The sequence below is a fragment of the Dryobates pubescens genome, chromosome 5 (assembly GCF_014839835.1).
Source record: "Dryobates pubescens isolate bDryPub1 chromosome 5, bDryPub1.pri, whole genome shotgun sequence".
Taxonomy (NCBI): domain Eukaryota; kingdom Metazoa; phylum Chordata; class Aves; order Piciformes; family Picidae; genus Dryobates; species Dryobates pubescens.
Window position 1 is genome coordinate 6,258,488 of NC_071616.1, and position 23,758 is coordinate 6,282,245.

Below are 23,758 nucleotides of genomic sequence, written 5' to 3' on the forward strand. Positions count from 1 at the left end.
GCACGCACCACGGCAACAACTAGAGCCTGGACGGTGTCTCAGTGCATTTCTGGCCCCCGCCGGCAAACCTGCCCCAATCCAAAACCTCACCGGCCAAGAGGAAAGCGCCGCAAAGCTGCAGCCCGCAGCCACGCCGAGCCCAGCCCGGCACAGCCTAGTCCTTGCTTCCCACAAGTACCGAGAGAAAGAAAATCGGAAATGTTAATGAACGTTACTTTTGTCAGATGTCAGTCCCCCAGCAACATTTCACCGCTACGCCAGCGCGGGTTCTCTGCCCCGCAGTGACGAAACCTCCGCTTCCAGCGACCGTCTCCCTTGAGCCTCACAGCGTCCCCACAGCGATCCGCGCCGCGGCCTGGGCACCGGGCCCGGGTCCCACCCGCCTTCTCCTGACCCAGAGCGCAGAGGCGAAGTCGAAACGCAGTGACAGGCGGTAGCGGCCCCTCCCCGATGCGATTCGCCTCGGCAGCCCCCTCCCCAGCTCCCTAATGCTCCCCAGCGCTGAGACGCCGCCTCACCTTCCCGCCCTTACCGGCAGGTCCCACCGCTTCCGCGCCCGGCGGGGGAACACGCACTCGCACCGCTCGAGTTCCGCTGCCGGCGGTAGCCACCGAGTTCCCGCCCTCGCCATCGGCGGAGGCGATATCTTCCCTGCACGCTGCGGGAACAGAGAGGCGCTTGGTGCCGAGCAGTTTATTCGCAAAGCTTTGCGTTTAACGAGAGGCTGAAGGGGAATGTGCGTGTTTGTGGGGAGCATGTCGGGGGCAGGCCGCGAATAAACACTGAGAGGGGCGATTGCCGGCGCTCGCAGGGGCAGGGAGGCGAGGAAGAGGCGGCAGCAACGCTTTCCCGCCGCCGCTTCCTGCTCCTCGCCCCTCTCCCGCTGCGGGCGCCGGCTCCGCCTTTCTTCCCGCCCCGGCGCGGTGCGCGTGCGCGGTGCCCTTTGTGTCCCGGGCGGGCGAGCGGCGCGGGGCAGGCCGGGCTGCTGTGAGCGCCGCGCCGCCGCCGTCGGCGCCGGGGCGGGGAAGGGGTGGGGGGGGAAAAAAAGCCGGCTCCGCCATGGTGAAGAAGCGGAAAGGCCGCGTCCTTATCGACTCCGATACTGAGGATAGCGGTAGCGAGGAGAACCTAGATCAGGTGCGCGGGGCAGGCCCGGCCCGAGCGCGGGGCCTGGGATCTCCGGCCCGCGCCAGGGCTCGGCGCCGCCATCCCCTCCCTCGTTCCCTCGCTCCCGCCCGGGGATTTCGCGCCGCCGCCGTCGCTCTCCTCAGCCCGATGAGGGCCCCCGCGGCCTCGGTGAAGAGAGCCCGCTCTCCTTCGGCGGGTCCCTGGCCTGCCCCTGGCAGGCGGCCCGCGTTGGCGGGTTTCGGGGGCTGTTTGCAGCGGGGCCCGGTGCTTGCAGGAGGGCGGCGCACAGCGGGACAGAGAGGCGATGCTCCGGGGCGGTTTGGCCCTGAGGAGGGGGGAGTGAGGCCCAGCTGCCGGCAGTCGTCACCCCTTGGGTAGTGGGGGAACAGGCCCAAAGGGGTTGGGCAACTTTTTTTGTGGTGCTTTGGCACGCCCGGCGAGCGGAGAGGGAGAGCAGCGTGTCAGGTCCTTGTCTCCCGCCAGCTCGGTGAGCCCCGCGGGGCAGGCGGGCTCCTGGGGCAAGTGTTAACGCGTGTTTAACGCTCCCTCCTCCATCCGAGCGACTGAGCTGGGGGAGCTCTGTTCGTGGGAAAGTGTATGGAGTTAGGAGCTGGTAGATGTAACAAGGGGAAGTATTTATTTATCACCAGCACGTCTCCTGGGGCTGCAAGTGTGATGCCTGGTGTCAGCTTAACCGTGTCAGGGCTGCAAAAGGAGCTCTTTGGAGGGAGCTGCTTTCGAAGATTTACACTTTGGTGTAGCAGGTGTCGATGATGTGATTGAAATGCTGAATAAAGACATTATAAGTGAAGTGCATTACAGCATGTATGGCAGTGCATGTTCCGGGGAGAAGCTTGGCTGGTTAAAGATGCTGAAGCCTCCATATCTGATGTAATTTATGTTCAGGGCCTTCAGGGTTTTCAATATAGAAGCTGTTGCTATGTTGCAATAAAAAAAACCCTCCCCAAACACTCAAAAATAGTTTTGCAGCTTGGAGCTTCAGAAAAATTAAATCAGAGGCTCTGCCAGGCAGATATACTGGAGCAGAGCATACCCTTATGTGGTTGATCTTGCATGCCTCTAGAGCCTTTAGAGCTGCCAACACCGCTGCACTGGTGTATTAGCTTGGTAGTTTCTTCAGAGCTTGAGAATGGAAAGAGTTGGCCTAGCTGTAGCATAGATCAGGCAGTCAGAGTGATGATGGTAGAAATAACATGCATCTGTTCCATCATTCACTGGAAACCTGTGTCTGCAGCTCTACCTGAGTAGTAGGTGCTTCCTCCTCCACTGAGCTAATTGTAGCAGTTATAACAGCAGGGATATATATGGACATGCAAAGATGAAGATCAGGCATCAGGGTAGCAGTGTTTTAAGGATGAGAGTACACTGAGTGAGGCCCTTGTAGGTTGAATGTTTGGCAGTTTCCTGTGGCAATCTAGGCTTGTTGAACTGAAGGAGTGGGAGCCTTTCTAATAAAGTATCTTGGGAAACAGAACAAGGGTGGAAAGAAGGAAGGAAATTCCTTGGAATAAAAGTAGTGGTAAAGATGTCTATCCAGGGAGGTAACCTGGATTGAAGTTGTGGGAGAGGAATCTTAGAAAATATTGTAGAAGACATCAGGAGGTTCCTGAAGAGAACTGTTAATTGTACAAATGCCCTCTACTGATATTGCATGCCTTCTGCAGAGAAGGGTTCCTTCATGCAGTGCCTCTCGTTTGAGGTAGTAAACTGTAATCCACTTACTGTGGAGATGCCCTTCCATCTGTGAAACTAATGCAAACCAATCTACCATTGACTTCCCAAGTTGTCACGACTTTATTTCTACTCACAGCTAAGGTCCATCAGCCCCACAGCAATGTTTTTAAGCATAAATTATTTGCCATGGACTACAAAGACAGTAAGGCAGCTTCACAAATATTTGTCGTGTGCTACTCCTTTTGTCATCTGAACAAGCTAATGAACAGGAGGTGATGAGATTATTTGAGAACCATTTAGTTCTTTTTGCTGTTGTTTGCTGCCTTTGAAAGAGCTTCCTTAGGAGAACGGCTCTACTTAGTTTCACAAATGCTGAGCTGCTCTGCATTTGTCCAAAGCTTTAAGTGCATTCAGTGGTGTGTAGGGACAGGGAAGAGGATTGAACAGGCTGACTAAATATTATTTGCCATGACAATGTAGTGATGCCTGAAGCATTTTGCCTTCAAAGTGTATAATTGCAAACCTGTCTTTTATTTAGAAGAGGAGGCTGCTCTCTTGGGATATTTGACTTTTTGGGTTAATGCTACACTCTGTTGTTCAGGTGGTTTTGAATTATTAGTAGCTGTCTATGTCATAGAATCAACAAGGTTGGAAAAGACCTCAAAGATCATCAAGTCTGTCACCCAACACCTCCTGCCTACTAGACCATGGCACCAAGTGCCACGTCCAATCATTGCCCAATCCAAATAAATCAAATCTGGACATGGCTCCAAAAGTAATTTGTCTTATGTCACTTATATGAAGAAGTAATGGAGAGTAGGTTTGGACTGCATCTTAAAAAGAGCCCTTCAGTATGAGGGTGGTGGGACTTTGGAAGGGACTCTGGCCAGGTGGGATGGGAGGCCTTAGCAGGGAGGTTGGAGTAGATGATCTCTAAGGTCCCTTCCAACCGAAGCCATTCTGTGACTCCTGCAGCTTATCCTCATAATCCTTTTGTAGCGCCCAGTTGTATGAAAATTGTGTGTGTGTGTGTATACATTTATTTATGAAACCTATGTTCCTTAGTGGGGATGTGCTCAGGTATCACAGAAGAGGTGACCTGGAGTGGTGAAACAGATGACAACATTTTGAAACAGATGTGTGTTTTTTTTATCCCAGGAGCTCTTGTCGTTGGCCAAACGGAAACGCAGCGACTCTGAGGAGAAGGAGGCACCTGTGAGCAAACCTACAGCATCTTCAGACTCTGAGACGTCAGACAGTGATGATGAGGTGAGTTTGTGGTGTTATTAGTGACATTTACTGTGGGCTGTTTGTCTGACCGTGTCTAAGCAGTGGAAGTGTTTATCGTGCAGTGTGTTTAGCCTGTTGACTACATAAGGTAGGGCTGGCTGGCAGTGGAATCCATCAAGCCCAGAGGATGTGTACTCAGGAATACTTCTTCATTTTTTTGTTTTTCCTTTTAATCAAGCCTGGCTGTCTATAGAAAATGTGACTGGTGACTGCCTGTTTAATCCCATGTTCATATGGTCTGAATGGCCTGGTGACCTGCCTTCTGGTGCTTTTCCTGTATAATGCTTTTGGTTGAGGCAGTGGTAAAGCTGCTAAAGCTGGTTCTGAATTAATGGAGAGAGATTTTCACTCTTAGGAGAGACCTACCCTCTCTTCTCAGAGAAGAAGAGGGTCAGGGCAGTTGGCAGTGTTTTACAGGTGGTAAAACTTCTCTTTAGCTACTTGGATCCTCTCAGGAACTCTGCTGTGAACTAACTTGTCTGATCATTTGAACAGGCAACAGAGTGTGGTTTCTAATTGGCATTTTTGAAGGAAGTGAGGCAAGGAAGAGTTTGGCATTACCTTGTTCTAGGGTTTTGTCAGTACATTGTATAGCAGGGCTTATCTGCTGTAGCTGGCTTTATTAGTGGTTCTTGGTACCACATTCTGGAGCTGGTTTCATCTACAAGTCAAAATTGAAGTAGACTGACTTAAACAGAGGAACTGACAAAAGGATCTCAGGTGTTTGAACGAAAACACTTTCCTGAAGGCTTACAAATATCTTTAGTGAGCTTTCCACACAATGTAGTGGGGTCACATTTTCCAACTATTCTTAAAATCTAACAGGTAGCTGTTTGAGGTGGATTTTTTTTCTTCTGAAAGCGCTGAAAGGATTGTTCATTGTGACAACTTGAAGGTGTGTGCCCACACCTTGAGTCCTGTGTCCAGTTCTGGGCCCCTCAGTTTAGGAAAGATGCTGAGTTGCTGGAACATGTTTGGAGCACAAGCCCAATAAGGAGAGGCTGAGGGAGCTGGGGTTGCTTAGCCTGGAGAAGAGGAGGCTCAGGGGAGACCTCCTTGCTCTCTACATCTACCTGAAGGGAGGTTGTAGACAGGCAGGGGCTGGTCTCTTCTCCCAGGCAACCAGCACCAGAATAAGAGGACACAGTCTCAAGCTGTGCCAGGGGAGGTTTAGGCTGGAGGTTAGGAAGAAATTCTTCATAGAGAGAGTGATTGCCCATTGGAATGTGCTGCCTGGGGAGGTGGTGGAGTCACCATCACTGGAGGTGTTCAGGAGGAGACTGGATGGGGTGCTTGGTGCCATGGTTTATTTGATTAGATGGTGTTGGGTGATAGCTTGGACTTGATGATCTTGAAGGTCTATTCTACTCTATTCTATTCTACTCTATTCTATTCTACTCTATTCTATTCTACTCTATTCTATTCTACTCTATTCTATTCTACTCTATTCTATTCTACTCTATTCTATTCTACTCTATTCTATTCTACTCTATTCTATTCTACTCTATTCTATTCTACTCTATCCTACCAGTAGGAGAGACCAGTGATAAGCTACTAACTATTAAGCATTTGGTAACATAGCAGAGCTTTTTCCAAGCTTTCTGAGGCGTGCTCCAAATCAATATGCTTGTAACTCTGTTTCAGTCAATCCTTTTCTTAAAATACAGATTTTTAAAAGTGGCTCTTGTTTCTAATCTCTGCCTAAGACATAAGGAGAGAGAAAATTGTCAATGGAGTAGATCTATTCAATTTCTTCCAGGGTTACCAGCGAGTCTGTCTCTCTGTGTGCTGAGATCTGCTGGCGCACAGTTTATTTGTTCCAAGCTGTGTGGAGACCAGCTTCTCTGGAAAAGCAGACTGAGGTGTGGAGAGCACCCCAATAATAAAGCCTTCTCCTCTGTGTTAATCTCTGAAAACTGACAGGAGAAACACTATTACTGATTTGTTACTTTTTAATTACTTCTCTTTTTTTTTAGCTTGTGTAACCGCAAGCAACTTCCTTTATATGCAGAATATGGCAGTAAATCTCTCCAGGAATTTGCACAGCCCTTGCAGAGGGGGTAGTATCTTTGTAGCACCAGGTGCATTTGATACTCTTTCTAATCTGTGTATGGTTTCTGATTGATACTTTGTTCTTTCTGACCTCCATTCAGTCTGAGGAAAATGATTTAGAGAAGAGGTAATTAGGACACTTGCTTCTATTCCTGTGCCAGAAATATGCATTCTGAGCTGCTGCTTGTCACAGCAGGGTGAGACAGGCTGGGTTATAACGGTTCTGTTTCTGCCACTCACTCAGTTGTGTGCATTCTAGACTTGACTGCGTGACTCCTGCTGAACATCATTGGTTTTAATCAGTGTTTCCGTGGTTGGTTTCAAGTTTGCTCAACTTGGAGGGTTGAGACAAGGTCTAAAACTTGAATCAACCTGCTGGACTTCCTGTGAAATGAGGACCTTGAGGCAAAAGCATGGAAATGGCCACCCTGGGCAAATGTGCATAATCTGAGAGAGTTGTTAGCCATTGGAATGTGCTACCCAGGGAGGTGGTGGAGTCACCATCCCTGGAGGTGTTCAAGAGGGGATTGGATGTTGCACTTGGTGCCATGGTCTAGTCGTGAGGTCTGTGGTGACAGGTTGGACTCAATGATCTTTGAGGTCTCTTCCAACCTCAGTGATACTGTGATACTTGGAGCCATGGTTTAGTTAGTCATGAGGTGTTGGGTGGTAGGTTGGACTTGATGATCTCTGAGGTCTTTTCCAACCTTACTGATTCTGTGACTCTATGCCTGTGTGCTTCCACACAGGTTTTGTGGTGGGCAGATCCTTTGTGCATCTTGGCAAGCGCTAAAGGTCCTGGGATTGTCACTTTGTTGCATGTACAGGAAAGGAGCCTGAACCTCTGCTTCAGAGGTCTGTGTTGCATTTCATGTTTTTTCAAGGGAGGAGAGTTGGTGGGGCATAATGGAGAGAAAGTGCCTTTTGGAATTGCAAAGTAACAGCACCTGCACATCGTGCCACATCTATATGGTGGTGCCTAAGAGAGTTCAGGATATTGTTGGCATTATATTTTGTGTGTCTTGGTAAGAATGTACTTCTGTGAAAGCTCCTGTCCATATCAGCTGTTTGTGGTGCAGAGGCTGCATTCTGTAACTTTTTAAGGACTTCTAATAGCTGAATCAAATTACATAGCCAAGGGACTGCAGGTGAGTAGCAGGGCAGCAAACTGGGAAGGGACTGCAGGTGAGTAGCAGGGCAGCAAACTGGGAAGGGACTGCAGGTGAGTAGCAGGGCAGCAAACTGGGAAGGGACTGCAGGTGAGTAGCAGGGCAGCAAACTGGGAAGGGGCTGCAGGTGAGTAGCAGGGCAGCAAACTGGGAAGGGGCTGCAGGTGAGTAGCAGGGCAGCAAACTGGGAAGGGGCTGCAGGTGAGTAGCAGGGCAGCAAACTGGGAAGGGGCTGCAGGTGAGTAGCAGGGCAGCAAACTGGGAAGGGGCTGCAGGTGAGTAGCAGGGCAGCAAACTGGGAAGGGGCTGCAGGTGAGTAGCAGGGCAGCAAACTGGGAAGGGGCTGCAGGTGAGTAGCACGGCAGCAAACTGGGAAGGGGCTGCAGGTGAGTAGCAGGGCAGCAAACTGGGAAGGGGCTGCAGGTGAGTAGCAGGGCAGCAAACTGGGAAGGGGCTGCAGGTGAGTAGCAGGGCAGCAAACTGGGAAGGGGCTGCAGGTGAGTAGCACGGCAGCAAACTGGGAGGGATGATCTGAACCATTTTCTGGTGGGTCTGGAACATATATGACTGAATTGACCATGAGCTGGTAACTGCAGGGCTCTGCGATAGGAAGGTCTACCTCTGCAAAGACATGTACTAAGCTGGACACATCTGTGAAGGCAGATAGTGCCTTTATCTGTGGAGCAGTGTGTGGCCATGACTACTCAAGAGGTCACCATCCCAGACTTTTAGACTTCTGCATGTAACCAGCTTGGTGTCATCCAAGTTACTTACTGAGGATACTGTGCTAGAGGTACGTGTGTCCACAAGGTACCCTCATTGCTTATGGAAGAATTTATGTGGGTGACATTCCTTCTCACCCTTCCTTTTATCCTAGCATCATTGCTTACAGTAAGAGATTTCTTTTTCTTGTGTGGTGAAACCTGGGTGTCTTCTGCAACAACTTCACTAACATCAGATAAGACAGAAAACCACAATGCTATAGGATCCCCTGCTTGTTTCTCGTGAAAGGTTTGTTGCTGGCAGTAGTGGTGTGCATCTGTGCATCCTTCTACGCTTGTTCTAATGTTGTGAGGGATTTGGTTGTGTCTTTTAACAGCTCTAGGGTGATAGGAGAAGGTATTTTGATGACAAGAAAAATTATTACATCATGAATGCTTTGTACTAGTATGGAGTTCAGTGAGGAGCATCTGTCTTTATTTGCAAATTTGCAGGTTCAGTAGGAAACAGAAAAGCTGAAGATCTGGTCAAGAGTTATGGAACAGAGAGGGAGGTAGGCAGTGGTCATGCAGCTAGTGAAGAAATCAGTCTCAAATAGCAGTTGACCTAGCTGGCTTTCTGCCCCTATTATGAGGAAAGGACTTGAAAGTGTGGATCTGATTATTGCTCTTTAAGTTAGAGCACTCTAGAGAATGCAGATTAGCTGAACACAGCCTGGGTGCCTTCGGTTTTGGGGGTGTCTTTCGTAGGCCTGTGGAGATCACGGCGCTAAATTTCTTCCTTTCCTGTGTGCTTTTATTTCATAATACTGCTTGAGTAGACCTTTGAGAATGAGTGCCTTCTCTGGTTCTGTGAGGCCTCTTCCAAGCTTAGGAAAGGCTTTTTCAAGCTTAGGAAATTTGAAATGGGCTGTGCTTTAATCTTCTTACAGGCTGTGTGCTTTGTAATGTTGACTTTGCTTGGAGACAGTTACCTTCAGCTGGTCATGAGTGCGATAGTAAAGCTTTCTTTTAAGTATGAGAGGCTGCATCTCCCTTGGGGGTTATTTCTCCCACCACAGACAGAGCAAACTGCAGATCTGAGTGGCAGAGGCTAGTTGAAGAGAAGCTGGCACATCCAAAGGAGTAATGTGGACCAGCTGTGAACAAAACAGGTTTAAAATCTGTTCTGCCAGTAGCTTCTTTAAATTGTAAACTAGCAGGGGCATAGCTCCTGAAGACTTGATTTATGTGGTATGAGAGCCTGCAGGAGCTCTGAAGTGGAGCAGGTTGCTCCTGAAATAGACTCATGGAGGTACTGAAATTGAATGTGTGATTTTATTTAATTTTTTTTCATGACATGAACTTTTCCTTTCTACCCAGGGAGCAATTTTGCTGGGAAAAAACTCAGTCATAAGGCACTGTCTAATATCTAGAGAAGTCATTAAGCCTTTCTAGTCCAGATGCTGCTTGCTGGCTGATGATGCTAGAGCTATGCAAGGCACTCACAGGACAAGTGTGTTACAGCTGTTGCCACCTCCAGCTTCCTTGGCTCAGGCTTCCTAAATAAGACCTTGCAGGTTTTCACAGATAGTAGCATTCCCAAGTTTGTTTTGATTGTGAAGAGTGCTTCTTCAATGGTGTTTGGCATCTACCTTCTCAGTGTTGTCACTCCCCAGTTCCTGCTGCTTTTCAATACATGGACCCTTCAAAAGCCTTCTGGAGCAAATGCTAATTTGCAGCTTAAACTGCATTTGAACCTATTATAGGTAGGCTTCCCCCCCCCCCCCCCCCCCCCCCATAGTTACCTTTCTATGAGCTCCTTTGAGCAGTACTTAGACAGTAAGTATGGATCGGGTGTCTGGTGATATTTTGGCCCAGGAAGCTTGCTTTCAGCCAGTTCATGGCAAAGCTGCTTCTGTGGTTTCAGAAGGTGTTTCCTTTATTTACTTTTCTGCTTTCCATTTTGGTGTTGGTGCTTTGAGTCTCCCCTTTGTATCTAAAATGATGATTTAATCTTTGTATCTAAAATGATGGTCTGTTGTCAATGTGAAGGTGTCTGAAAGACAGGTGCAGGCCTCAAAAGGCAGGGGGAAAGTAGCAAGGGCTTTTTAATTGCTGTTTAGTTTTAACAGTAGTGGTAGAGAGCTCTTGGAGTGCTCTCTGTAGAGTTCTCCCAGCTTTGAGAAACTCTGAAGACAGCAAATTCTGCCTTTCTTTCCTATCTGTGCTGCTTGTGGTAGTCTTCAGAGAGGCTGAATCTGCGGTTTGATGCCGCGCCTGGAGGACTGCCTTTTGTTTTCCCTGTATGAATGGAAGAGAGGGGATGAAATTTTGTAAGCTAATGGGCTGATGTTATTTACCTTGGCTGTCTTAAGCTGTCATGTTGTCAGGGTGTTGTAAGTTTATGTGGCCTGTGAGAGGCACAGGTTGGTAAGGGACCATCTTGGAACTCACATTTTGCTTATAAAAGCCATATCCAGGAGAGAAGGATATGGATACAGCAAGGAGAGGCTTGGTTGTGCACCTCAGTCTGATCTGACTGGGGGGATGAGGGGGGGAAGGCAGGGATGATATGTGTTTGCAAAATAAATGCACTCTCCACTTAGATTTTAGGTACTGTGTAAGTAGAAGAAAATAGCTACTGCCTGAGCAGCAGAGGTAAAATGATTCTTCTGCATTCTGCACTCTGAGAGCTTTTTCTCTTTTATTTCTTGCTTCCTCCTCTATCTCATTTCATCTCCCCAGTGGAAATATGTTCCAGGCTTTCTGAGCTATAAATGATTTTCTTCAATCATTTTGTGTAGTTGCTTTTGTAGGAGCAGACTTCTAAATCTGGCTAATTTATAACGTGAGGCTTTCTTGTTACTGGCAGTCCATTCTGGGTGCTACGGCTTAACTTGGTCTTCTTAGAGTCATAGAATCATTTAGTTTGGAAAGAGCCTTTAAGGTCATAGAGCCCAACTGTTTCTTGGGGGAAATATACAAGCTATTAGCACTATGAACATGGGAAGCAAAGGGGAAAATTGAAATGCTCTTCTGGCTGCTTCTTGTGAATGAACCATAAAGCTCTGTTGTTTGGTAGTATGAAACACCAAGCAGAAAGCCATGTTGCAGCACATTCATCCATGGGTTTATTATCTCATTGTGTCTGGAACCATGGAGGGGTCCAGATGGTGGCTGAGGAGGCAGCAGTAAATAGAAGGGCTGTTCAGAGGAGGCGTGCTGCAGTCATGGAAGGCATGTAAGAAGTGTTGACTTCCTCTGCCTGCCTGGAACATGGAAGAGGAAACCTGGAGGAACTGAAATATGAGACAGACTTTTGAAAAACATGGTCATTGTTTGGAAGTGAAGGGGAGCAGAGCAAGCCTGCCTCTGACTATAGCTGTGTGTGGCTTTTTCTCTGGATCATAGAATCAGTAAGGGTGGAAAAGACCTCAAAGATGATGTTACATGCAAACATGTTGCTGTCTTTCTGATCTTTGTTGGTGTGCTAGGGCATGAGGAAGGGGCTCAGGACTCTGGTTTGGAATGCAGCTCTTGGCTTCCCAGAATTGTATCCTGTTGTGTTCTGACCTGCTAATAACCTGTTACATCTTCTGCTGTACCAAGAGCTCTTAGTCCTTCATTGGATGCAGGGGGAAACATAGTGACTAAGGATTAGGAAAAGGCTGAAGTACTTGGTACCTACTTTGCCACAATCTTTAGTAACAAGACCAGTTGTTTGCTGTTTAGCCAACCCATTGAACTGGACAACAGGGATGGGGAACAAAAGGTGGCCTCCACAATCCAAGAGGAAGTAGCGAGTGCCCTGCTGAACCACCTAGACATACATAAATCTATGGGGCCAGACAGGTTTAACACAAGAGTGCTGAAGGAGTTGGTGGCTATGCCTGCCAAGCCACTCTTGATGATTTGTCAGCAGCCCTGGCTAACCAGGGTCGTCCTGGTGGACTGGAGATTAGCAACTGTGATACCCACCTACAAGAAGGGCCTGAAGAGGGATCTGGGGAGCTACAGACCTGTCAAGTCTGTAGGGAAGGTCACGGAACAAAATCATCTTGAGTGCCATAATACACCATTGACAGGACAACCAGGTGATCAGGCCCAGTCAGTGTGGGCTCATGAAGGGCAGATCCTGCCTAGCACACCTTGTCTCCTATGACAAGGTGACCCACGGGAAAGGCTGTGGATGTTGTTTACCTGGGCTTCAGTGAAGCCTTTGATGCTGTTCCCCACAGCATCCTCGTGAAAACACTGTCTGCCCTCAGCCTGGATGGATGTATGCTCTGCTGAATCAAACACTGGCCAGGCTTTAGAGAGTAGAGAATGGAGTTAAGTCCAGCTGGCAGCCAGTCACAAGGGGTGTTCCTCAGGGCTTGGTGCTGGGGCCGCTCCCATTTAATAACTTTGAGTGCACCCTCAGGAAGTTTACAGACAACACCAAGTGAGGTGGGAGTGTTGATGTGCTGGAGGGTAGGAAAGCTTTTCAGCAGGGCCTGGACAGGCTGGATCAATGGGCTAAAGCAAATCATATGGGCTTCAACAATGCTAAGTGCCAGGTCCTGCAATTGAGTTACAACAACCCCATGCAATGCTGCAGGTTTGGGGCTGAGTGGCTGGAAAGCTGATTGGCAGAGAAAGACCTGAGGTGCTGATCAACAGGTGGCTGAATGTGAGCCAGCAGTGTGCCTAGGCAGCCAGGGAGGCCAATGGCATTCTTGCCTGTGTCAGGAATAGGGTGGCCAGCAGGACCAGAGAGTTGATTGTCCCAGCTCTGTACTGGTGAGGCTGCAGCACAAGTACTGTGTGCAGTTTTGGGCACCACAGTACAAGAGAGACATTGAGTTTCTGGAGCAGGTCCAGAGAAGGCCAATGAAGCTGGTGAAGGGTCTAGAACTGGGATTGTTCCCTATGAAGAAAAGGGGCTTGGGAGGAGACCTTCTTGCTCTCTGTCAACTACCTGAAAGGAGCTTGTGGAGAGGTGGGTGTTGGTCTCCTCTCATACACGAGTCACAACTGATAGGACAAGAGGAAATGGCCTCAAGTTACACCAGAGGAGGTTTAGGTTAGACATTTAGGAAAAACTTCTGTAGTGAAAGGGTTCTCAAAACCTTTAACAGCCTGCCCAGAGAACTGATGAAGCTGCAATTCCTGGATATATTTAGAAGTCATCTAGATGTGGTGTAGTAGTGGCCCTGGTAAAGCTAGACAGTAGTTGGACTTGATGGCCTTGAAGGTCTTTTCCAGCCATAGTGATTCTGTGAAACTTGTTGTTGACTGGTTTCTCTCTAAACAGCACAGAGTGGTCGTTCAGTTTCCAAGTGACAACTGATGGCTCCTGAGCCTGCAAGGCAATCTGTGAGCCTAAAGGAGCCTCTCACTGTCTGTGCCCTGGATTTGTCCTTAAAGCTTGCTTGAACCCTTTGTCGTATTCTGTAGTAGTACCAGGAATGATCAGACATTCATGAGAGACTGGTGTAGCTAAATAACTCCTGAAGCACCTGAGTTGGGCAAGGGAAAATTTGGCTTTGTGACAGCACTGAAAGTGGGAAGTGACAAACAGTTGGTACTTAAAAGAAGTGGCTTGCATAAACAAGAGCAAGATGAAATGTAATCTCCAGGGTGAAACAGAAACTAAAACAAAGCTTCCTGCATTAGGGCAAGGGCTGGGTTTGGGGGGGGTTTGGTGGGGGTGTGGTTTTTGTTTTGGTTTTGGGTTGTGTTTTGGGTTTGTTTTATTTTTTGGGGGTGTGTGGTTGGTTTGGTTGGTTGGGGTTTTTTCACCCAAGAGGTTGTTGCACTGCTTGCTCTTCAGTCCTTCCTTCCAGGACCCAGGTTGTCTTTATAATTCCACTTGTGAGTCAGAGGCTGAGAACAGTGATCTGTAACACATGTATCTACAGCTATTAGACATTTTATTAACAGCTGAAGTCCTGCTGGTTTTATCTGATCTCAGCTTCTTTTATCTCAGCATGACCTCTCCAGGTCTTGATCTGTGGTGTGTGCTGTGCCTTTCTCTGTGCTTCTTCCTTGCTGTGCAGCCTGCTGAGGCAAGGTATAATTTGGTATTTGAACACTGAAACAGGTGGCAGAGCTCTGGAAAGGGAGGTACCACTGTATCCCTGGTTCAGAAGGCTCTGCTTCTTCCTGCTAAAGGCTCAGTTTCACTTTCTCACTTTGTATGCTGGCACTGGGTGAGCTCTTGAACAAACAGCAAAAGACTCTTCTCTGCAGTACCTAGGAGATGATTTCTTAACAATGGGGTTTGAACATATTCAGACAGAGCACAAGCTTGTTAACTAATTTATGTGGGTGTAGTTAACCAGGAATATTAGGCAGTGATATTGTAACACTGAACAAGCCAATAAAGACTTGAGTGCAAGCTCAGGCTGGTGTGAAGTCAGATGCTTTCTGTGCAGCTTCTTGCCTATCCTATGCACCATAACAGACTGGGGTAAACTGCATAGGGCCTGGATTGCAGCGAGGCTCACCACGAGGTACCTGTACTTTTAGCTTAGGAAGCAAAACTTGTCTGGCCTTGGACAGATAATTTTTGAATACACAGATGATGCTTAAAAAAGAAAGTGAAGCAAATGGAAGGTACAAGTCTGGATGGGAGAGTAATCAAAACCCAGGAAATTCTAAAGACATTAGTAGATCAAGTAGTAGCTTCTCACTGCTCACTCTTGCGTCTCAAATACTGGGCTCAGTTTTGGGACCCTCACTACAAGGACATTGAGGTGCTTGAGTGTGCCCACAGAAGGGCAGTGGAGCTGGTGGAGGCTCTAGAGAAGTCGTCTCATGAGGAGTGGCTGAGGGAACTAGGAGTGTCTGGAGGAAAGGAGGCTGAGACGACACCTCCTCACTCACTGCAGCTCCCTGGAATGAGGTTCCAGCGAGGTAGGGGTTTGTCTCTTCTCCCAGGCACCAAGAAGCAGCAGACTCAAATTGCACCAGGGGTGATTTAGATTGGATAATAGGAAAAATTTCTTCACTGAAAGGGTTATTAAACACTGGAGCAGGCTGCCCAGGCCAGTGGTGGAGTCACCATCCCTGCAGGGGTTTAAAGGCTGTGTAGATGTGGTGCTGAGAAACACGGTTTAGAGACAATCTGGCAGTGCTGAATTTTTGTGGTTGGATTTGCTGATCTTATAGTTCATAGCCAACCAACACAATTCCATGATTCTACTTGGTCAAGTTTCATTTAAATAGCTTCAACACCAGGGTTCTCTGAAGGTGGTGCCTAGTCAGGCAGAAGTATTCAGCAAGTATGATGGAATGATTACTGCATGCAAAGATGGACTTGATTGATCCCCCAGGAGGGGGTGAATGGGTGAGAAGCTTGAAGCTTGTGTGCCCCTGAGATCAAATCTGAAGATTATTTTTTTTATTCCAGTCAGAGTAGTTTTGAGTGCAAGATTTCAGTTATGCAAAAGAGTATTTACTCATCTGGGTTAGGAATCTATTTTTTTAGCAGGCTGTGTGCTTCAGCAGATGGTTATGCTCGTGGAAGATGAGAGTAATATAAAGGTATGGAGAGGATGATAGTGTAAATATTTATATGTTTAGAGAGAAACTGCACTGTCCCTGGGGAATGTCTAAGAGAGTTAGCAAGTGCTAAATATTTTAAAGGCTTAAACTAATAGACAGGGAATCCCTACTGGTTCTGTTCTCTTCTGGCTTTACCCAGGTAGTTGGGACAGTGCAAAAATTCTCCTAAGAAACCACACTGTGAGGTAAATGCTGGTTGGTACTACTCCTGGCACTTTGGGATTTAAAGTTGCTGCCCATGTGTGTGCAGTGGTATAAGTCTTCTGATCTCCTTCTATGATCAGGTGACCCATCTGGTGGATGTGGGGAGGCCTGTGGATGTGGTCTACCTGGACTTCAGCAAGGCCTTTGACACTGTTCCCCACAGCAAACTGCTGACTAAGCTGTCAGCTTGTGGCTTGGACAACAACACTCTGTGCTGGGTCAGGAACTGGCTGGAGGGCCGAGCCCGGAGAGTGGTGGTGAATGGTGCCACAGCCAGATGGCAGCCAGGCACTAGTGGTGTCCCCCAGGGATCAGTGCTGGGCCCCATCCTCTTTAACATCTTCATTGATGATCTGGATGAGGGGGTTGAGTCAGTCATCAGCAAATTTGCAGATGACAAGAAGCTGGGAGCAGATGTTGATCAGTTAGAGGGCAGAAGGGCTCTGCAGAGGGACCTCGACCGACTGGACAGATGGGTGGAGTCCAACAGGATGGCATTCAACAAGTCCAAGTGCCAGGTGCTGCACTTTGGCCACAACAACCCCATGCAGAGCTACAGGCTGGGGTCAGAGTGGCTGGAGAGCTGCCAAACAGAAAGGGATCTGGGGGTGCTGATTGACAGCTGCCTAAACATGAGCCAGCAGTGTGCCCAGGTGGCCAAGAGGGACAATGGCATCCTGGCCTGCATTAGGAATAGTGTGGCCAGCAGGAGCAGGGAAGTCATTGTGCCCCTGGACTCTGTATTGGTTAGGCCACACCTTGAGTCCTGTGTCCAGTTCTGGGCCCCTCAGTTTACGAAGGACATTGAGACACTTGAACATGTCCAGAGAAGGGCAACGAGGCTGGGGAGAGGCCTTGAGCACAGCCCTGTGAGGAGAGGCTGAGGGAGCTGGGGTTGTTTAGCCTGGAGAGGAGGAGGCTCAGGGGAGACCTTACTGCTCTCTACAACTACCTGAAGGGATGTTGTAGCCAGGAAGGGGTTGGTCTCTTCTCCCAGGCAACCAGCACTAGAACAAGAGGACACAGTCTCAAGCTGTGCTAGGGGAAGTTTAGGCTGGAGGTGAGGAGAAAGTTCTTCACTGACAGAGTTGTTAGCCATTGGAATGTGCTGCCCAGGGAGGTGGTGGAGTCACCATCCCTGGAGGTGTTCAAGAGGGGATTGGACGTGGCACTTGGTGCCATGGTCTAGTCATGAGGTCTGTGGTGACAGGTCGGACTCCATGATCTTTGAGGTCTCTTCCAACCTTGGTGATACTGTGATACTTTGATACTGTGAAGTCATGCAGTCTACATCAACTGAAGATATCCCATTAAGAGAAAAATCCAAATTAAGCCGTGGCATTTTGAATTACTCCTTTCTCTTGTTGGTGACTTCTGTGATTTCGATTTGATTCCAGCTTGTGTATGTAGGTGCAGGTGGTGGCACTACTGTCTCGGTGGCACTACTGAAGTGAGTGTTCTGCAAATTTGTTGCATAAAGGTACAAGATGCTGTGTGCTCCTGGTAAAACTTGAGAGTTTTGGGCAGACCATCATGTGTAATTGGTGTGCCTTCATGAAATCTAAAGTGTGCTCCCCAGTAATCTTAGCTTTGCTTCTGTTTCATAGCAGTGAACTGAAGCTGGTCTTTACACATGCAGTTGGACATTTGTTTAAAATTGTTTTTTCTAGGAAAATACTTCCAGTGCCTCCTTTCTCCTGGCAGGTATTGCAGACTCTGAAGTCTTCATTGGTTTTCTGCTGGCTTGCATTGATAACTGGCAGGGAGGTGGCGGTGTCACCGTCCCTGGAGGTGTTCAAAAAGGGGTTGGATGTGGCACTTGAAGCCATGGTTTAGTAGACCATGAGGTCTTAGTCGAGAGGTTGGACTTGATGATCTCTGAGGTCATTTCCAACCTTATTGATTCTGTGATTCTGTTTCTCTGAAAGAAAAACCCCAAGACAGCCACAGCACCCCCTCACAATGCTTTCATTTCATGAATTTCCAATTGGCTTTTGTTTTTCCCTTGTGTTGTTGATTGGTTGCTGTCAAATACTGGGCTGTTTCTCAGCCATTTTTACTGCAGTCTTTTGGGGGGAGGAGGGTGATGTTTATGTCTCATTATCCATTCATTGGTTCTTTCCTTGCAGTGGACTGTTGGAGGTTCTAAAAACAAAAAAAAGGGAAAAGCGGGTAAGGCGGAGAAGAAGGGAGCCATGAGGAAACAGACCAGCAAAGCTGCCTCTTCGGGCAGCTCGGATAAAGACAGTTCTGCAGAGAGCTCAGCACCTGAAGAGGGTAAGAGAACCCATGTGCATCTAACAGTGTCCTTCCAAGTGAAGTTACCCCTTCGTGCACACTGAAGGGTAACATTGAATGATGACGTGGAGGCTGCCTTCAAAGAGTTTTCTTTGTGTTGCTGGCAGTTTGGATGATGTGGTGGTTCAGGCTGAGTGCCTCTTGTTGCCAACACACAAGCTACACCTGCGATGTCCCGAGGGTCCGGCCCAGTGGGTAGACATGGGATGCTATGTATTTCATCCCATAATGCCCTGCTCCCTAGAAAACCACCTGCAAAAGTCCTGCACTTCCTCTTTCTTCCCTCACCGCTCCTGTGGAGATGGTCCCTGTCTGGTAATAGGGGGGGGAGTCATCTCACAGTCTCTTGGACCTGGCTAGGCCTAAGGCCAGGAGGAGAAGGGGGAAGGGCAGTCTCAGATCTGGCCAGCTGAGATTAGCCTAACAATGGAGAGGGGTGGGGGGTGGGAAGAAAGAGCCTTGGGGGTTTTTTGGGTGTACCCTCAGGTGGGGAGAGGGAAGTGTTGGGATGCTTCTGGGTATGTTTTGGGATCTCCTTTTGTCATTGTGCTTGTGGTTCTCTGTAAAATATTCACTGCTTTTCCATTTAAACTTTCCACCACTTCTGCAGTCCGTTTGTCTCAGTCTCATTTTTTTCTGCCTGTGGTGGGAGGGAAGGGAGGATCGGCCCTTCAACCCATCACAGATGCCTCTTAAACTTGCCATGGCTTGAAGTGTATGTAATTCAGTATAGCACTGACATGGGCACTCCAGTTAGAACCAACCAACAACACTGAATACTGTTGGGAGTGAAAAATGTGCCATGTTTAACTACTTGACCTTCTCCTGGAAAGTTGCTTTCTTCCTTGTAGCCTGTTCCATCTGTAGTGTGGGAGGGCTTTCCTTATTTCCACTGACTTAGTTTCCCTTCCCAAACATGATGACAAAGGGAAAGGTGTAGAGTCCTGTGTGATGCAAAGAGGAGCTTATCCTGCATGTGTTTGCTCTGAATTGGAATTCAGTTTATACTGATGTGGAAGAAGAAAAATCATTGCTTAATTCTGTCAAACTTTTGGGGTTTTTTAAAATATCTGAATAGTGAATATGTTCCAATGCTGGGCAAGCTCCCAGAGTTCTTTTCTGCTTTCGTCATGCCCATGAAGGTTTGCAGGTGGTTAGTTGTGATTTCAGTTGATGGTATAAAAACAAAGTGTAAAAAAGAATTTGAAGAAGTGTAGAGCTCTCAGTGAAGCAGCTGCAGCTGAGACAGGCTGAAGCATGGAGTGCTGAACCTCCATAGATCAGTGCTTGCAAACCAAGGTTTTTCACAGTGTAGGCTTGCAAAGCTGGAAGTTCCCAGTTCTGCACATGGGCCACAGCAACCCCATGCAGTGCTACAGGCTGGGGTCAGAGTGGCTGGAGAGCGGCCAGGTAGAGAGGGACCTGGGGGTGCTGGTTGATGGTAGGCTGAACATGAGCCTGCAGTGTGCCCAGGCAGCCAAGAGGGCCAATGGCATCCTGGCCTGCATCAGGAACAGTGTGGCCAGCAGGAGCAGGGAGGTCATTCTGCCCCTGTACACTGCACTGGTTAGGCTGCACCTCGAGTACAGTTCTGGGCCCCTCAGTTTAGGAAGGAGGTTGACTTGCTGGAACGAGTCCAGAGAAGGGCAACAAAGTTGGTGAGGGGTTTGGAACACAAGCCCTATGAGGAGAGGCTGAGGGAGCTGGGGTTGCTTAGCCTGGAGGAGACTCAGGGGAGACCTCCTTGCTGTCTACAGCTACCTGAAGGGAGGTTGTAGCCAGGCAGGGGTTGGTCTCTTCCCCCAGGCAGCCAGCACCAGAACAAGGGGACACAGTCTCAGGCTGTGCCAGGGGAGGTTTAGGTTGGATGTTAGGAAGAAGTTCTGCACAGAGAGAGTGATTGCCCATTGGAATGGGCTGCCCAGGGAGGTGGTGGAGTCACCATCATTGGAGGTGTTCAGGAGGAGACTTGATGGGGTGCTTGGTGCCATGGGTTAGTTGTTTAGGTGGGTTGGATTGGTTGATGGGTTGGATGTGATGATCTTGAAGGTCTCTTCCAACCTGGTTTATTCTATTCTATTCTATATATTGAGGTCTGAATGGAAGTCAAAGAAAAAAAATCCTAATACCTGCTTTTATGTTTTGGTGCCATGTGGTCAATTAGGTCAGATAATCAAAGAACTTGGACCAGAATCAAGTTCAGAGGTGCTGTTCCCATTTTCACACACGAGTTTCTCAACTCCTGTCTTCTCTCCAGTTTCATAACTCATGAGAAGAATAATTGCACCATGACAAAATTTCTGTCACTAGCACAGCTAAATGGGTTGGAGAATGCAAGAGCCTCTTTAGGCTAATGGCAGCACTGTAAGCCTTGGTCATTTTTCCTAGTATGTTCAGAGTATCTTCTACATGTAGTTCTTCAACAGGATTCTGAGAGCTTTTTCTCAGAGAAGCACTGGATTAATGTGGAGGTTGCTGCTTTCATTTTATTTTCAGACTTAAAGAAAAGGAACTTTCCTGTTGAGAGGAAAATGTGTTTGTATTTGAAAACATTTAAAATACATCCAGCACCCAGTGTTTAGGGGAGTCAGCTGTTCCCTAAACCCTCATGTAACTGGGACTGCCTGTTACAGGAGTGGAGCTAGTGTCATGGCCTTGCCAGTCCTGACCACAGAGCATTTCAACTTTGTCTTGTGATGTAGAAATTCATCGTGTTGCAGTCTTCAAATCATGAATTGTGGTTCTTCAGGTTGCTATAATGAGAAATATTGGTGGTGGTGAATAGTGGCATTGGGGTGTGTACATGCACCTACAAAGCTATGGTTGTGTAAGCAATTTCTTGGGGACCTAAGCAGATGGAGATCTAGTCTTAAGACCCTAACACACTAACCAACAGGCTGTCTAAAATTACCACAAGACACACATGGTGAAAAATGGTAGAAGGATGCCTGGTACTATGTGTGAACAGAAATGGAGTTAAGTAACAATTCTTAGCCTACTCAGTTTCTTATAAGTGAGTTACAGCTCAATTCCTGTTCACACATAGTATTAGTTATCCTCTTATCATTTTTTATCATGTGTGTCTTGTGGTAATAAAGTGTTTCCTCCTGGGTGTAGGTTTCCTGGTAGGTGTGCTCTCAGTGCAGTGTAAAAGGAGTGTAAAATTCATGGTACCCTCTGCTAATGGGCTACAATAAAGCAGTTTGGCTTTGCCTTGGTTGAATCTCACTGCGTTGTGTGTTTGTTGTAGGAGAAGTCTCTGACTCAGAAAGCAACAGCTCCTCCTCTAGCTCAGATTCAGATTCTTCATCTGAAGATGAGGAATTCCATGATGGCTATGGAGAAGACCTGATGGGAGATGAAGAAGACCGGGCTCGACTGGAGCAAATGACAGAGAAGGAGAGAGAGCAGGAGCTGTTCAACCGGATAGAGAAGAGAGAAGTGCTAAAGAGAAGGTGACTTTTGGATCTCTTGGTATTTGGTAGCAGGTTCATCCAGGCTGGCTATGCTTTCATGTTTGGGGTGCAAGCATTCAGCACTATAAAGTGCATTAGCTTCATGGTATTTTTTTTTTTTTCCATAAACTGTCCTTATAGCTACTTGAGAAGCACAACACAACAGAAACTTTGGTTTTGTAAAAGTCAGTTTGTGGAAGTTTCTCTCAGCTGTTGAGTGTGCCTGCTTCTGCCACCTACCACTGTAGGCATCTTACTGTTTCACACTCTAGATGCCAGGCAGAAGGACTGCTTTCTCTTCTGTCCTTTCTTGTGTTAGCTGTCACATGCTGGTACTTTGGGGAAACACAAAGAAAGTGTGAGGTGTATATGAACTCCTGGAATTTTTCATTTAAACAATGGTGGAGCAGAGAGTTGTAGTGAAGGTTGACTCTATATGGGTGTGAAGCTAGTTAAGGCCCTAATAGAAGAGAGAGACATTGAAATCATGAGGAGTGGTGTTAGATAATGTCATTTTCAATGGATCCTTTGTGGGTTTCTCCCTTAGGTGTGGCTTGTTTTCTTTTTGTTACTGTAACACTATCCAGTCAGGCAATTTCCTCCTAGTAAAGGTATTTTTGTTACCATGAGTCTAAGAAAAGTTTTGGCATGTGTTGGGACTCTTTTCTTTAGTCTCTCCCCTCTTTGGTGACTTCTCCCTTTTCTCACTTGCTAAAAAAATCAGAGGGCTGACATCTGTTGAGTAAGTCATGTTAATACAAGCTACTGTGAGGCTGTCCATTTCCCCAAGCCTTAGTCAAAGCACCGTCTGTCATTTTAATGCTACTTTCAATGTCCTATCTAGTCTGCTGCTCTCCTCCAAAGGATTAGAATGAGTGAAAGATTGGATTTAGGTCAGGTAGAAGGATACTCTTCTTTAATTTCATTCACTGTCTTGTGAATGTAACTGAATGTGTTTCTTTTAGAATGGACCTTGGAGAATGCTTGTCACAAACAAGCTGAACAGTCTTAAGCTTGAGTTACTGATTTAATCTTGAACGAGTTTGTCCTGTTCTATGTAAAGAAGTTGGGAGGTAGAATTAAGGGGGTAGGGGGCAGTTATTTAACTTTAGAGTAAGCTGAATCTTTCAGAATGCTTTCTAGCTCTGTATGTATGTTGTGCTGTGAGGTCATTGGGATTACAGCATGTCATACAGTGCCTGTGTGCTTCATGCTGAAGGCATAAAGAGCAAAAAGCTCATCTGGCATTTCAGTTTCTTGTCTACAAAATCCAGGTGTAAAGTACTGAAGACTGGACCATGTAATGTGCATGTGGCTAACATGTTTTGAATTTCAGTTACTGGAAGTGAAGTAACTTTTTTCTCATGCTTGGGGCACACTTCACTAAAGCAATGACCAGTCAATGGTGCAATGGGATCTCAGTCACAGGGCAGTTCCAGCAAAACCTTAGCTCTTCTAAACACAGTGGCTGAAAATAAGTTTTGAGGGTAGGATGAGCTAGGAATTTGTGCTTGCAGCCCAGAAAGCCAGTTGCTTCCTGGGCCACCTCAAGAGGATTGTGGCCAGCAGGTCAAGGGAGGTGATTCTCCCTATCTACCCTGCTCTCTCATGAGATCCTACATGGAGTAATGTGTTCAACTCTGGGGCCCCCAATGTCAAGTATTGCACCTGCTTGAGCAAGTCCAGATGAGGGCCACAAAGATGATCAGGGGACTGAAGCACCTCCCCTCTGAAGACAGAGGTGGAAAAGAAAAGACTCCAGGGAGATCTTATAGTAGCCTTCCAGTACTTGCAGAGGCCTATGAGAAAGATGGGGAGAGACTCTTTAATCAGGATGTATGAAGCGATAGGATGGGAGGTAATGGTTTCAAACTGAAAGAGGGTGGATTTAGAATAGATATAAGGAAGAAATTCTTTACTGTGTGGATGGTGAGACAATGGCACAGGTTGCCCAGAGAAGTTGTCAGTGGAAGTGTTCAAGGCCAGGTGGGATGGGGCTTTGAGCAACCTGATCTAGTGAAAGGTGTCTCTGCCAACAGCCAAGGAGGTTGGAACTAGATTATCTTTAAGGTCCCTTCCAACCTAAACCATTCTGTTATGATAATTTATGAGGGCAGAAATGGAAGGGCCTAAACTGGATTGCAGAATCTGCCCAAGTCTGACTGGAATTCAGCTGAGGGAACTGGGATTGTTTAGTCTGGAGAAGAGAAGGCTA

The 23,758-nt window shown here is 47.4% G+C and overlaps 1 protein-coding gene across 1 annotated transcript in view; it reads left to right on the top strand.

The window, feature by feature from the left end:
* Positions 1-1,006: 1,006 nt before the first annotated feature.
* The window catches only part of RTF1 (RTF1 homolog, Paf1/RNA polymerase II complex component), a 39,494-nt gene continuing 16,742 nt past the window's right edge, over positions 1,007-23,758 (top strand). The window contains exons 1-4 of the mRNA XM_054161501.1: positions 1,007-1,137; positions 3,982-4,092; positions 17,920-18,067; positions 21,339-21,543. Of these exons, the coding sequence (XP_054017476.1) occupies positions 1,060-1,137; positions 3,982-4,092; positions 17,920-18,067; positions 21,339-21,543 (542 nt within the window). The 5' untranslated portion in view covers positions 1,007-1,059. The remainder of the gene's footprint in view (positions 1,138-3,981; positions 4,093-17,919; positions 18,068-21,338; positions 21,544-23,758) is intronic.